The sequence below is a fragment of the Anomaloglossus baeobatrachus genome, chromosome 4, assembly GCF_048569485.1.
Source record: "Anomaloglossus baeobatrachus isolate aAnoBae1 chromosome 4, aAnoBae1.hap1, whole genome shotgun sequence".
Lineage (NCBI taxonomy): Eukaryota > Metazoa > Chordata > Amphibia > Anura > Aromobatidae > Anomaloglossus > Anomaloglossus baeobatrachus.
This window is the reverse complement of record NC_134356.1, coordinates 28,281,751-28,295,664: the sequence shown is the minus strand read 5'-3', so window position 1 is coordinate 28,295,664 and position 13,914 is coordinate 28,281,751. Positions and strand designations below refer to the sequence as shown.

The 13,914-nt window shown below is 48.3% G+C and overlaps 1 protein-coding gene across 5 annotated transcripts in view; it reads right to left on the bottom strand.

Moving 5' to 3' along the window:
* MKRN1 (makorin ring finger protein 1) overlaps positions 1 to 13,693 on the bottom strand; it is a 52,640-nt gene extending 38,947 nt beyond the window's left edge. For 3 of the 5 annotated variants that reach the window (XM_075344161.1, XM_075344162.1, XM_075344163.1), the window contains exons 1-3: positions 13,515 to 13,693; positions 3,887 to 4,015; positions 3,573 to 3,775 (exon numbers count right to left, since the gene is read on the bottom strand). In XM_075344161.1, coding sequence (XP_075200276.1) covers positions 3,573 to 3,775; positions 3,887 to 4,015; positions 13,515 to 13,639 — 457 coding nt within the window. In that variant the 5' untranslated portion in view covers positions 13,640 to 13,693. The remainder of the gene's footprint in view (positions 1 to 3,572; positions 3,776 to 3,886; positions 4,016 to 13,514) is intronic. The other 2 variants (XM_075344164.1, XM_075344165.1) reach the window with 2 other exon arrangements.
* Positions 13,694 to 13,914: the final 221 nt, after the last annotated feature.

Genomic DNA, 13,914 nt, shown 5'->3' with positions numbered 1-13,914 from the left:
ACGCCGACCAGCGACAAGGACAAAGAGTGCATCCGGGTGGCGCAGGAGCGCCATGCGGGAAGTAGAACCTGAGTGCTCTCACCAGAACCAACAGATGCAAATCTTTCTGAAATTGATGGACTGGACGAGGACACAAAGAAGGTGAGGTGATATCCTGATTGATATGAAAATGGGATACCACCTTAGGGAGAAATTCCGGAACCGGACGCAGAACTACCCTGTCCTGGTGAAGGACCAGGAAGGGAGTTTGTATGAGAGCGTTGCTAGCTCGGAAACTCTCCTAAGAGACGAGACCGTTACTAGAAGGCCACTTCCCGTGAAAAACGGGAAGGGAGACATCCTTCAAAGGCTCGAAAGGCGGCATCTGGAGAGCAATTAGAACCTTGTTCAGATCTCAGGGCTCTAACGGCCGCTTGTACGGAGTGTTGAGAAGACAAACTCCCCGTAGGAACGTGCGTACCTGAGGAAGTCGTCGTTTCTGAAAAAATACAGATAGCGCTGAGACTTGTCCCTAAAGGGAACTGAGCGACAACCCATTTTCCTACCTAGATTGCAGGAAGGAAGGAAACATAGACGATGCAACCGGCCAGGGAGAAACACCCTGCGCCGAGCACCGAGATAAGAACATCTTCCACGTCCTGTGGTCAATCTTGGCGGACGTTGGTATGCTAGCCTGTCTCATGGTGGCAACCACGTCCTGAGGTAATCCTGACGACACTAGGTTCCAGGACTCAATGCCACCCATCCGGTTGAGGGCCGTAGAATTCAAATGGAAGAATGGCCCTTGAGACAGCCAGTCTGATTGGTCTGGTAGTGCCCCCCGGTTAGCCTACCGTGAGGCACCACAGAACCGAGTACCACAACATCCTCGGCCAATTTGTAGCGACGAGGATGGCGCGGCCGCAGTCGGTCTTGATCTAGCGCAGTACTCTGGGCAACAATGCCAGAGGTGGCACCTAAGGTAGCTGGAACTGCGACCAATGCTGAACTAAGGCGTTTGCCGCCAGAGCTCGATGATTGTGAAACCGTGCCATGAAGCTGGCACATTGTTGTTGTGCCGTGACGCCATTAGATCGACGTCCGGCCTCTGTCAGCGGCGCCAGATCTCCTGAAACCCGTCCGGGTGAGGAGACCATACTCTTTCGGCCACACCTCAGCGACTTAGGAAGTCAGCTTCCTAGTTTCCACACTTGGGATGTGAATTGTGGATATGGTGGATGCCGTGTCTTCCACCCACATCAGAACCTGCCGGACTTCCTTCGCACAAAGCACAAAACTGGTGAGCCAGTGATCCCACTGGGGGTGTATAGCCAGAAGGGGAGGGGCCTTACACTTTTAAGTGTAATACTTTGTGTGGCCTCCAGAGGCAATAGCTATACACCCAATTGTCTGGGTCTCCCAATGGAGCGACAAAGAAAACGTGCAAAAATCGCTCATCGGTGACATGGGGGTCCATTCTCAAATATCGCTACTGCAGCAGTAACGAAGTTGTTCCTCGTTCCTGCGGCAGCACACATCGCTATGTGTGACAGCGCAGGAACGAGGAAGCTCTCCTTACCTGCCGCCCGCAATGCAGAAGGAAGGAGGTGGGCGGGATGTTCGTCCCGCTCATCTCCGCCCCTCCGCTTCTATTGGGCGGCGGTTCAGTGACGCTGCTGTAACGCTGAACGAACCGCCCCCTTAGAAAGTAGGCGGTTCGCCAGTCACAGCGACGTCGCAGGGAAGGTAAGTAGTGTGACGGGTCCGGGCGATGTTGTGCGACACGGGCAGCGATTGGCCCGTGTCGCACAACCGATAAGGGCGGGTACGCACGCTGGCGATATCGGTACCGATATCGCAGTGTGTAAAGCGGCCTTTAGTTGCCTGAAAAGGACCCAAACATCTCATCATGTAACATGAAGACCAAAAGAGGACGACTAATCTGTATATACCTAACATTTTTTATTTCTTTTTCTATTTCAGCCCACCCTACTCTAATTCTAAAAAAGATTGAGGACACAAAGTAAGAAACTAGGGAGGAGGAAATACTAAAATTGTATGAAAGCAGTAGGACATCAGAGTGTCTTATATCCTCCTTATGAGTGTGCGGTGCCTTTAGGAGACCCCAAGATAAAACCTTCACCTGTTTATTCCTCTCTGCAATGATGGGGAGGGGGAATCGTAATAACTATGGCACCGAGACACCAGGGAAAGGAATACGAGCCCAAGGTCTACTCCCCGGGGGCTTCACATACACAGCAATACACATCGGCCCACCTCCTCACTGATCCCAAGAGGACTCCCTAAGACTACAAGTAAATACTTTGGATGAGTACGGTTGACTTCACCTCTCTCGTTAGCTTTCATTCAGTCCTAAATCTACCATGTTCAAGTGCCCAGTACACAATGAGCATTTTGACACTCAGACGGGCTCGACTCGTTAACCTAGTGTAATGGAAGTCTATGGGGAACACAAGCACTCTGTTAGAGTCGCGCCAGTCCGAGTATCAAAATGCTCATTTGAGTACAGAGCATGGTAGTGCCCGCTCATCACTAGTTACGAGTACTGAGTACCTGAGCATGGCAGTGCTCGCTCATCACTAGTTACGAGTACTGAGCACCTGAGCATGGTAGTGCCCGCTCATCACTAGTTACGAGTACTGAGCACCTAAGCATGGTAGTGCCCGCTCATCACTAGTTACGAGTACTGAGCACCTGAGCATGGTAGTGCCCGCTCATCACTAGGTACGAGTACTGAGCACCTGAGCATGGTAGTGCCCGCTCATCACTAGTTACGAGTACAGAGCACCTGAGCATGGCAGTGCCCGCTCATCACTAGTTACGAGTACTGAGCACCTGAGCATGGTAGTGCCCGCTCATCACTAGTTACGAGTACTGAGCACCTGAGCATGGCAGTGCACGCTCATCACTAATCAAGAGTATCTGAGCACGGTAGTGCCCACTCTTCACTTCATGGTGGGGAGGACCAGGAGGAGACAGGGGTGGGGTGGGGGTGAAATCAGTCGGTTGTGTATTGAACACTGAAGGTGATGCAGTATTGCCGCCCTCTTATTTTCAGGATTGACGCTAGCTCCAGAGAAAACCCCACCAATGTATAAAGTTAGAGATTTTCTTCTTTAACAAATGTGGCCTTCATCACTGGCCTTCATTGACGTAAAGCGCACATGGCTACAGACCACGGTGATGTCTGCTATAGCCGTGTCATCAACTCTGCAGCAGCGAAGTACAGCCAAGACCTTTGTTAAAGAGTAAAACCCCTCTATGGCAAACCCTAGCGACACGCCATCACTTTATAAGCTGATATTTAAGGTAAAATTTATTTGCTGCAAATTCAAGGACAGATCTATTACTGTATTCAACAAGTGACGATTCTTAAGGTCCCCTCCACCCGCTTTCTCCTCTTATCCGGATCCATAATACTGTGAAGGGCCCAGGTGATATATATTACAGGTCATCGCAAGCACATGGACAGGTTAATCACAAGAAGATGTGCCCTTTCTATCCCAATAACAAAGTAAAAAAAACAAACAAACAAACCGCTTTAAATAAAGAGTTCCCACCCCAGCAATTACCCCGTCCGCAGTAGAGTTGCCCCGGCACAAACTCCACGGCATTGACCCAGTCTTCGGCTTGTGAGACCCCAGCTGCCACCTCGCTAGCTGCCTTCTTACTGTTAATGTTGCTGCTGGTTTCCGGAAGGGACTCGGGCGGACTGCTCTTCGCCCCAGAGGTGTCACCGATTATTTCTTCCTTTAGTGGTTTTGTGTGTTCAAATCTAAAAAAGGAGGAGAAAATACAGGACAGGCATGAGAAAGATGTAATCTCACTCGAGCTAGCTTTTTTTATTGCTGTCGAGGACAATCGCACTGTCAGCAATGTCCCCCACCTGCAGTGGTCTCCGAAAGCGCAGCACCCGCGTTGATAGTACCTGCAGATCATAGCTGAGTGGCTGATGGACAGATCGTGGGAATAGCGGCAGTTGTTTCCTTCTTTGCAGACTCCGTGTATGAAATATCTGCAACGACAAGTCCAATAACAGACAGTAAGATACCAAAGTTATCACTTATGCCTTCACAGAGGACCGGTCACTTGCCATAAATGTCTTTTACCGGGAACAAATGCCGCTGTTCTTCTGAATCCGACGAAGATCCTTGCCCTCCCTGAACTACAAACCCCCTATTCCCCGTTTGGTCCTCAGCTCTTCTCTAGAGGCTTCTTTTTGAGGACTACACCCACTTCGCTAACGAGACTAGATTTATATACAGGGAAGAAGGGGGCCAGATTCCGAACGGACAAAAAAAAAAAAATAAAAAAATATCAAGATTTATTCATTTTACATGTTTCTTGAAAGACATGTCCTCTTTCCAATTGTTAAATTGAGAATTATCAAGGAGGACCCAATACCTTACTCTCGGGCGGCTACAGAATGTAAAGGGGTACTTCGGCGCAGCTTCATTCCACATCGAAAGGTACCAATAATGTCATGTCCACAAATGCCTTGATTTCTAATGCACCAGAAAGAGCGCCGAGCGAGCCCCGCCAGGCTCGGGAGCGACGAGCGAGCCCCGCCAGGCTCGGGAGCGACGAGCGAGCCCCGCCAGGCTCGGGAGCACAGCACTCGTAACGAGTTGTTGGATGCTCAGATGGGCGCAACCCGAGTATAAAGAAAGTGAATGGGGAATTCAAGCATTTTTCGGGAAGATTTCCCAGAAAAAAAAAATGCTAGAGCTCCCCAGTGCATTCCTGTCACAAACCCAAGAGGGGGGGGGGGGGGTTGGGGAGGGGGCTTTTACTCAGACTACCCCGCTCGGGTCGCGACCCTGTCAATCTGTGACAAAACCGCACCTTGCAGCTCCACCCTGATGTTTCTAATAAGTCAGGGCCACGTGAGAGGACCTAGTCACTTCCGCCAACAGGTGACGTTCTGTGCCCCCAAGGGGTACGTAAGGTCCGCTTGGCACAATGCAGCACTAACACCTCCTGTCCCCGCAGGCACAGGGAGTGGACCAGTCAGCCGCGCAACCTCCGGCGCGGCACCCAGCTTTCCCACAACCCCAACAGGAACTTTCCACTAGCATCAGTGGAACAGAAATTTGCCCATCTGGTACAGTGCAGCAGACTGCCATCAGTGCCTCGTTAGATATAGGCCTGGTCTGTTAGCAGGACTTTATCGGGCCAGAAACCAACCCCAGGTAGCGTGTACACTTAAAGCGGGCTTTACACGCTACAACATATCTAACGGTGTGTCGGCGGGGTCACGTCTTAAGTGACGCACATCCGGCATAGTTAGTGGTGTTGTAGCGTGTGACAGCTACGTGCGATTGAACGAAAAACCATTCATCGCATACACGTCGTTCATTTGCTAAAAATTGCACGTCGGGTTGTTCAATGTTCCCGAGGTAGCACACATCACAGTGTGTGACACCCCGGGAACGATGAACAGATCTTACCTGCGTGCCGCGGCTCCTGGCTGCAATGCGGAAGGAAGGCAGGAAGGAGGTGGGCGGGATGTTTACTTCCCGCTCATCTCCGCCCCTCCGCTTCTATTGGCCGGCTGCCGTGTGACGTCCTGTGACGCCGAACGTCCCTCCCACTCCAGGGAGTGGATGTTCGCCACCCACATCGAGGTCATATGGAAGGGCAAGTACGTGTGACTGCAAATAATAGTTTGTGCGACACGGTCAACAAATTGAACATGTCGCACATACGATGGAGGCATGTCACATCGCATACGATATAGTATGCTTAATTGTAAGGTGTAAAGTAGGCTTAAGCCTAGCTCACACATAGGATTTGGGAATCGAGATAAAAGAAATAGCTCAAGATTAAATTATATATTTAATCGCCTTAAGGGCGCACTAGATACTACAATATATACACAATGGAATTTACAGAATAACGTCAGAGTACATTTACAGGTAAGACGTGGTAACAGACAGACCGATCAGTTACCTTATGTATTTGGCCACAGTGGGGGTGGTGTTGTACCAGGGTTTCATGGACTTCCTCACATGTGTGTAGTACGCATGACCCCCAAGTAAAATAGCCGAATTGAGGTTATCAATCCACACAAACTCCCTGCCCCCTCTCACCTAATGACCTGGCAGGGCCGTACTTCTCCGCCCTGTCCTGAGTCTAAAATAATATCCCAAAGTGAAAATGATCCGCAACTTCGGACTGGGAGGTCCGATCGGGATGGGTCTGGTGTCATCGGATCTGCCCAAGCCCCCTCTTAGTTTGAGTCCAAGCACGACTTCTCTACCTGACTCCTGCTTGTATTCCTCGGTATCTCCCTACAACAGGGTGCTACAGCGAACCATAGGGTATGCATAGATGTGGCTTGAGATCCCGATTCTAACGATATGGTGCGTATGTGGCTCAGGCACACAGTAATATCATAACTGCGTATGATGTTACGGAGTCAGGAATATGACCTCCTGCCTAGGCAGTTTCCTGGACCCCTTTTGATGTTTGTCAAGAATCTGCAGTTTCCCGCCCACTTTCTTACTGAATGGCCATCTCCCCACAAGGGGTCTTCCACTGGCTTGGCAATGTAATTGGGATTTGACACCTTCCCAGATGCTGAGTAGATCTGAGGGGAATCAATGCTGCAGGGTATATATACACAGTGCCAGCTGACTGACTGTTATAATATATATCTCAGCATAATCCTCACAATTCCATTATACTCCGGTCCTTGAATCGCGCCCATCCAACTAATCATTACGACACCCAAGCTTAATAGTGCTCGCTCATCACTCAGACATGACTTTATAGGAGCCCTCACTTCCCGATGCAGTACTGGACTACCCATTTAAAAGGGGTCTTCTGGGATCACAATACTTTTCGGATTAATAATCAATATGATATCAGCGCCCCTGAATGCTACTACGGAAGGAGCAACCATGCTGATGTGAGTGCTGCAGCACCTTCAGTCTTTACAGCGAACAACGCAGCCAATTTAAAGGGAATTGTCAGGTGATTTTGTACTACAAAACTAATTAAAGTTAACAGTCTCTACTCATTCTTCACCCTTCGACGGCTGGTTCAGGTCCCTGTATTTCCAGTGCCAGTTGATGACTCGGTTGCTCTGTCCCTGGCACCCTCAGTGTAGTTGGGTCCCCGTAGCGTGGAGCGTTTGGGGCCCGACTGTCCCTTTTCGGTGGCAGTCTCCTTGTCCGATGTAATCTTTACATAGGGCTTAAGGAGACCTTTCAAGATCAGTAACTTTTATTGTTCTAACTAAGGCTATGTGCGCACAGTGCGTTTTTGGCCTCAAAACTGCAGGACTTTGCTTCCCCAGCAAAGTCTATGAGTTTTCATTTTTGCTGTCTGCACACCTGTTTTTTTTACCTGCGTTTTTGAGTTAAAAAAAAAAAAAGAAAAAAAATGGACATGTCAGTTCTTTCCTGCGTTTTTCGCCCATGCAATGCATTTGAAAAACGCAGAGATCAAAAACGCAGCAAAACGCAGCCAAAAACGCATGCTTTATGTGTTTTTAGCGGCCAAAAACGCACAAAAACGCAGCGTGCGAACCTAGCCTAATACTGTTATCCTGCTGCAAGCTCCTAGAATTCAGTGTCTTATGTGCTACTCAAGTGTATGTAAATACAAATTACATATTCCATCACTGCCGAGAGGCGGGAGAGAGTATGGGTGGGGACAGCATTTTAAGTTCAGTTCACATTTGCCATCACGGCAGACACACACACACACACACACACACACACAATCCCACCTGATAAGGCTCGCTGGTGAGATGTCACACAGTCAGACCTTACCAACGACGCAGTAACGATCAGCGACCTGTATAACGATCTCGGTGGGCGTTGGGACCGTTTAAAAAGGTCGTTGGTAGGTGTCAATCACAGCGATGCGTCCTGCCCAGCAGGAAATCACCTTTGAAGAAAATGGTCCGGACCATTCGGCAACGACTAGCGATCTCACAGCAGGGGCCTGATCGCTGGTAGGTGTCACACAACGAGATTGTTGCTGCGTCACAGAAACTGTGACTCAGCAACGATCTAGTTAGCGATCTCGTCGTGTGTGACGGGGACTTTATACCAGCACTGAGAAGTGGGAGCAGTGAGTATGCAGTTTGTATTGTATTTTCATACACTTGACTAGTTACCATCACACTAAACACTACTTAGGGGTACTTCTCACATAGTGAGATCGCTGCTGAGTCATGGTTTTTGTGACACTGAGCAGTGATCTGGCCCCTGATGGGAAATCGCTGATCGTTACACAGTGCTGGTTGTGAAGCACACATCGCTGTGATTGACAGCGAGAGAGCAACGATCTGAATGTGCAGAGAGCCAGCGTCTGGCAGCCTGCGGTAAGCTGTAACCAAGGTAAATATCGGGTAACCAAGCGAAGCCCTTTGCTTGGTTACCCGATATTTACCTTGGTTACTAGTGTCCGCCACTCTCACGCTGTAAGTGCCGGCTCCCTGCTCAAGTAGCCGGAGTACACATCGGGTAAATAAGCAAAGCGGTTTGCTTATTAACCCGATGTGTACTCTAGCTAGGAGTGCAGGGAGCCAGCGCTAAGCGGTGTGCGCTGGTAACCAATGTAAATATCGGGTAACCAAGCCCTTGGTTACCCGATATTTACCTTAGTTACCAAGCGCAGCATCGCTTCCACCCGTAGCTGCTGGCTGAGGGCTGGTCACTAGTTGCTGGTGAGATCTGCCTGTTTGACAGCTCACCAGCGACCATGTAACGTCGCTCCAGCGATCCTGACCAGGTCAGATCGCTGGAGCGTCGCTAAAGTGTGACAGTACCCTTAGCTTACAACAAGATAACAGGATAAGATAGAGCAATAAAACTTAGGGGTGCTTCACACACAGCGAGATCGCTGCTGAGTCACGCTTTTTGTGACGCAGCAGTGACCTCATTAGCGATCTCGCTGTGTGTGACACTGAGCAGCGATCTGGCCCCTGCTGCGAGATCGCTGCTCGTTACACACAGCCCTGGTTCGTTTTCTTCAAAGCCGCTCTCCCACTGTGACACACAGATCGCTGTGTGTGACAGCGAGAGAGCGACAAATGAAGCGAGCAGGGAGCAGGACCGGCGTCTGACAGCTGAGGTAAGCTTGTAACCAAGATAAACATCGGGTAACCAAGGTGGTTACCAGATATTTACCTTAGTTACCAGCCTCCGCAGCTCTCACGCTGCCTGTGCTGCCGGCTCCGGCTCTCTGCATATGTAGCTGCTGTACACATCGGGTTAATTAACCCGATGTGTACAGCAGCTAGGAGAGCAAGGATCCAGCGCTAAGCAGTGTGCGTGGCTCCCTGCACATGTAGCTGCATTACACATCGGGTTAATTAACCCGATGTGTACAGCAGCTAGGAGAGCAAGGAGCCAGCGCTCAGTGTGCGCTGCTCCCTGCTCTCTGCACACACAGCTAAGCGGTGTGCGCTGGTAACTAATGTAAACATCGGGTAACCATACCCGATGTTTACCTTAGTTACCAGTCTCCGCAGCTTCCAGACGGCGGCTCCGTGCAAGCGCAGCGTCGCTTGCACGTCGCTGCTGGCTGGGGGCTGTTCACTGGTCGCTGGTGAGATCTGCCTGTGACAGCTCACCAGCGACCATGTAGCGATGCAGCAGCGATCCTGACCAGGTCAGATCGCTGGTCGGATCGCTGCTGCATCGCTAAGTGTGAAGGTACCCTTACACATTTTGAAAGGTCTCCTTAAGCCCTCTTTAAAGATAACCGTATTATATTACAAACTCACCTGATAGTTTCCCTTTAAAACAGCTAATCGACAGGATTTTACAAGCATGACAACCAATGATCTGATATCCTTAAAATAAGCAATCACTATTGCAATCCCAAAAAGCACCTTTTAAAGATATAGGTGTAAAGTTTACCTTCTACTGTTCCCCCATGACAAGCCGCCTTGTTGGTCACTTGATCCTAAATACTCAAAGGGGACTTTAATATGAACGCTAAAACCACGTGCACACATTGAGTATTTGATGACGGGTTTTTCCAGATTGCTAAGCCAAACCAGGAGTGGGTAAATAAAGCAGAAGTGGTGCCCGTGTGTCTATTATACTTTCCCACTCCTGGTTTTAGCTAACAAATACTGATGTAAAAAAAAAAAACAAAACACAAAAACAACCCACAAACCCCTCACCAAATATTCAATGTAGGCACGTGGCTTAATTGCAAATCCATATCAACTACATTCAGGTGGCCATGAATAGCGATAGCCCTCCCGCAGATTCAAGAAAACCTCCGTAATACGGCAACATGCAATAGGATCTGTGCAATTTGGACAGGTGGGCAGATGGGATTTAATTTAGAAGATGACTACTTTCTAACAGATTTAGGGGTATTTCTCACATAGTGAGATCGCTGTTGAGTCACAGGTTTTGTGACGTACCAGTGACTTCATCAGCGATCTCGCTGTGTGTGACACTGAGCAGCGACCTGGCCCCTGCTGTGAAATCGCTGATCGTTACACAGTGCTGGTTCATTTTTTTGCCCGTTGCTCTCCCGCTGTGAAGCAAACATCGCTGTGTTTGACAGCGAGAGAGCAACGATCTGAATGTGCAGGGAGCCGTAGTCTGGAAGCTGCGGACACTGGTAACCAAGGTACACATCGGGTAACTAAGCAAAACGCTTTGCTTGGTTACCCGATATTTACCTTGGTTACTAGCGCACGCCGCTCTCAGGCTGCCAGTGCTGGCTCCCTGCACACGTAGCCAGAGTACACATCGGGTAACTAAGCGAAGCGCTTTACTTAGTAACTCGATGTGTACCCTGGCTACGAGTGCAGGGAGCCAGCACTAAGCAGTGTGCGCTGGTAACCAAGCAAAGCATTTTGCTTAGTTACCTGATATTTACCTTGGTTACCAAGCGCAGCATCGTTTCCACGAGTCGCTGTGGGCTGGTCACTGGTGAGATCTGCCTGATTGACAGCTCACCAGCGACCACGTAGCGACGCACCAGCGATCCTGACCAGGTCATATCGTGGTCGGAATCGCTGGTACGTCGTTTAGGGAGACGGTACCCTTAGTCCAGCACTGTTATGATCTGTATTATCCAAAATCCCTGTATATTCTAGGAGCAGTATTGTCAGACACAGATTACGACGCTGCTCTCATTTTTCAGGGGTAGGTTAGAAAACTAAAAAAAAGATAGCCGACTTATTAACAGAGGAATTAAAGCTGGTCATACACGGTTGACATCTCTTCTGACCTCACCAAAAATTATGCATAGCTATGCGGATAGTTAAATATATCAACTATCCACAGGAACCCCTCGATCATTAGGACTGGACTTTTGAGGCCCCCCATTCCTAAGTGCTGCACTACTGAATGGTAAAGGAGCGCCCGAGACTCCTCTCCTAGTGATCGGACGACCAAGAGGTTGTCTCCCCAGAGATCCCCCTGTGAATACAAGTTTTTACATGGGAAAACCCCTGTATAGGGTAAATCCACCACAACACGTCATCTCTTCCACCCCACCCAACACCTACACTCAGGAGGCTTTCAGATCCCGATACATAATGTAAGGACAGATAGCGACCAAATCTGCAAAATCGCAACACCTTTTAACCAGTGTATGGACAGCTTATAATGGGGTTAAACAATACATTTCAACTTTAGAGACTCAGAATAAACCCAGACTGTTACTCCCATACATATTAGGCTATTGGCGGCAAAACCTGCCACTATCGGTTGTCTCGGCTGACAGCATAATGCAGGGATTCCCAATCTGTGGTTGGGAGCCACATGTTTCTCGTGGGCCCGTTATGTGAAAAACTACACCATTTCCATCATAGATACTCAAGTATAAACAGAAACAATGAGTCAAACGCTTCTTAAAAAGGAACAGTGCTCCCGAAAAAAAAAAATCCCAGAAAACAGCCCTCATCACATTACATTTGGATTATAAACTATTGCTAATCTCATAATCCAGAGCAAATCTACAATACTTTCCAAAATTTCATCCAAACGACACTTCTACATTAATCACTCACCCCCCTGATTTTTTTTTTTTTTATTTTACAGGGATTTTAAAATGCTAGATTAGACAGAATTCATTACAGTAATATAGCTTATATCAGATTATTAGATGCCAGATTAGAGGAAATTCAGGATTATAGGAGCATTAATGCTAATAATCCTAAATTAACCACCACCATAAACTTCCTCTAATCTGGTAAAATGGTGAGGGAGGGGGGGGCCCCCTCACCATTTTACCAGATTAGAGAAAGTTTACCATTATGGTATTAATACTGCTAGTGATCCTAAAAAAATGTACCCCCTCCCATTATTACCAGATGCCAGATTAGACGACGTTTCCCATTATGGCATTATTACTGCTAGTAATACTAAATGTATCCCCCCCCCTCCCCATTATTACCTGATTAGCTAAAAATGTTGGTATTATTACTGCCAGTAATCCTAAATTTACTACCCCCTCCCCATTATACCAGATCAGATGCCAGATTAGAGGAAAAGTTACTATCATAGGAGCATTACTGCCAGTAATCCTAAATCATCCCCCCCCTCCCCATTTTACCAGATTAGAGGTAGTTTACCATTATGACATTTATACTGCTAGTAATCCTAAATTTACCTCACCATTATTACCAGATTAGATGACATTTACAATTATGGTATTACTGGCAGTAATCCTAAAATTTACCACCCCCTCCCCATTATACCAGATTAGAGGAAAGTTACTATGATAGGAGCATTACTGCCAGTAATCCTAAATCCTCCCCCCCTCCTCCATTTTACCAGATTAGAGGAAGTTTACTATTATGGTATTAATACTGCTAGTAATCCTATTTACCTCCCCCATTATTACCAAATTATCAGATACCAGATTAGGAGGACAGTTACTATGATAGGAGCATTACTGCCAGTAATCCCAAATCCTCCCCCCCCCCCCCATCCACATTTTACCAGATTAGAGGAAGTTTACTATTATGGTATTAATACTGCTAGTAATCCTATTTACCTCCCCCATTATTACCAAATTATCAGATACCAGATTAGGAGGACAGTTACTATGATAGGAGCATTACTGCCAGTAATCCCAAATCCTCCCCCCCCCATCCACATTTCACCAGATTAGAGGAAGTTTACTATTATGGTATTAATACTGCTAGTAATCCTATTTACCTCCCCCCCTCCTCCATTACCAAATTATCAGATGCCAGATTAGACGACATTTACCATTATGACATTAATACTGCCAGTAATCCTAAATTTACCCCCCCTCTCCCCCTCCAAAAAAAAAAAAAAATTCAAAGCCTTAAACCTAATCTATTTCCATAGACATTAATTTGCCCCTATAAAATATACATATCCCCCCCCCCCCCAAATCCCCAAAGTTGACCCTAAACCAGACCCTTCCCCCAAATTCCCCTGCTATGTGCCCCCCTTTATATAGGCACAGACCTCCCCACAGAGGTGTCCTCACATAACCTCCTTCTCCCCACCACTGAGCAGCCATCTTTGCCCTGCCCCAGAGTCACTGACCTGCAAGTCACCTGTCGTGTCCAGCCACCCACGGGGGGATTGTCCGGGAACGCGGGCAGCGAGCTCTTCCCTGCTGCTGCGGCTGATGTGAGAGGAACAGGCGCCGCCGCAGCTGCCTCCGCCATTCCTGTTTATCCCCCCCTTTCCTTCACGACGCCGGAACTTCCGGGAACACATGCTTCCGGCAAGGGGCGGAGCTTTACAAATCCAAAACTTCCGGTTAGAAAAAAAAAAAAAAGAACAACAAACCAAGAGCCAATTAGAAAGCGCACAGCTGACGATGATACACGCCTGCTAATTGGTCACGCTGTAGCCAATAGGAAGACGTTGCTACAGCCTCAGTCCCGCCCACAGCATGCTCCACGGTCGTCATGGCTACAACAGACGTGGTCGCCTCATG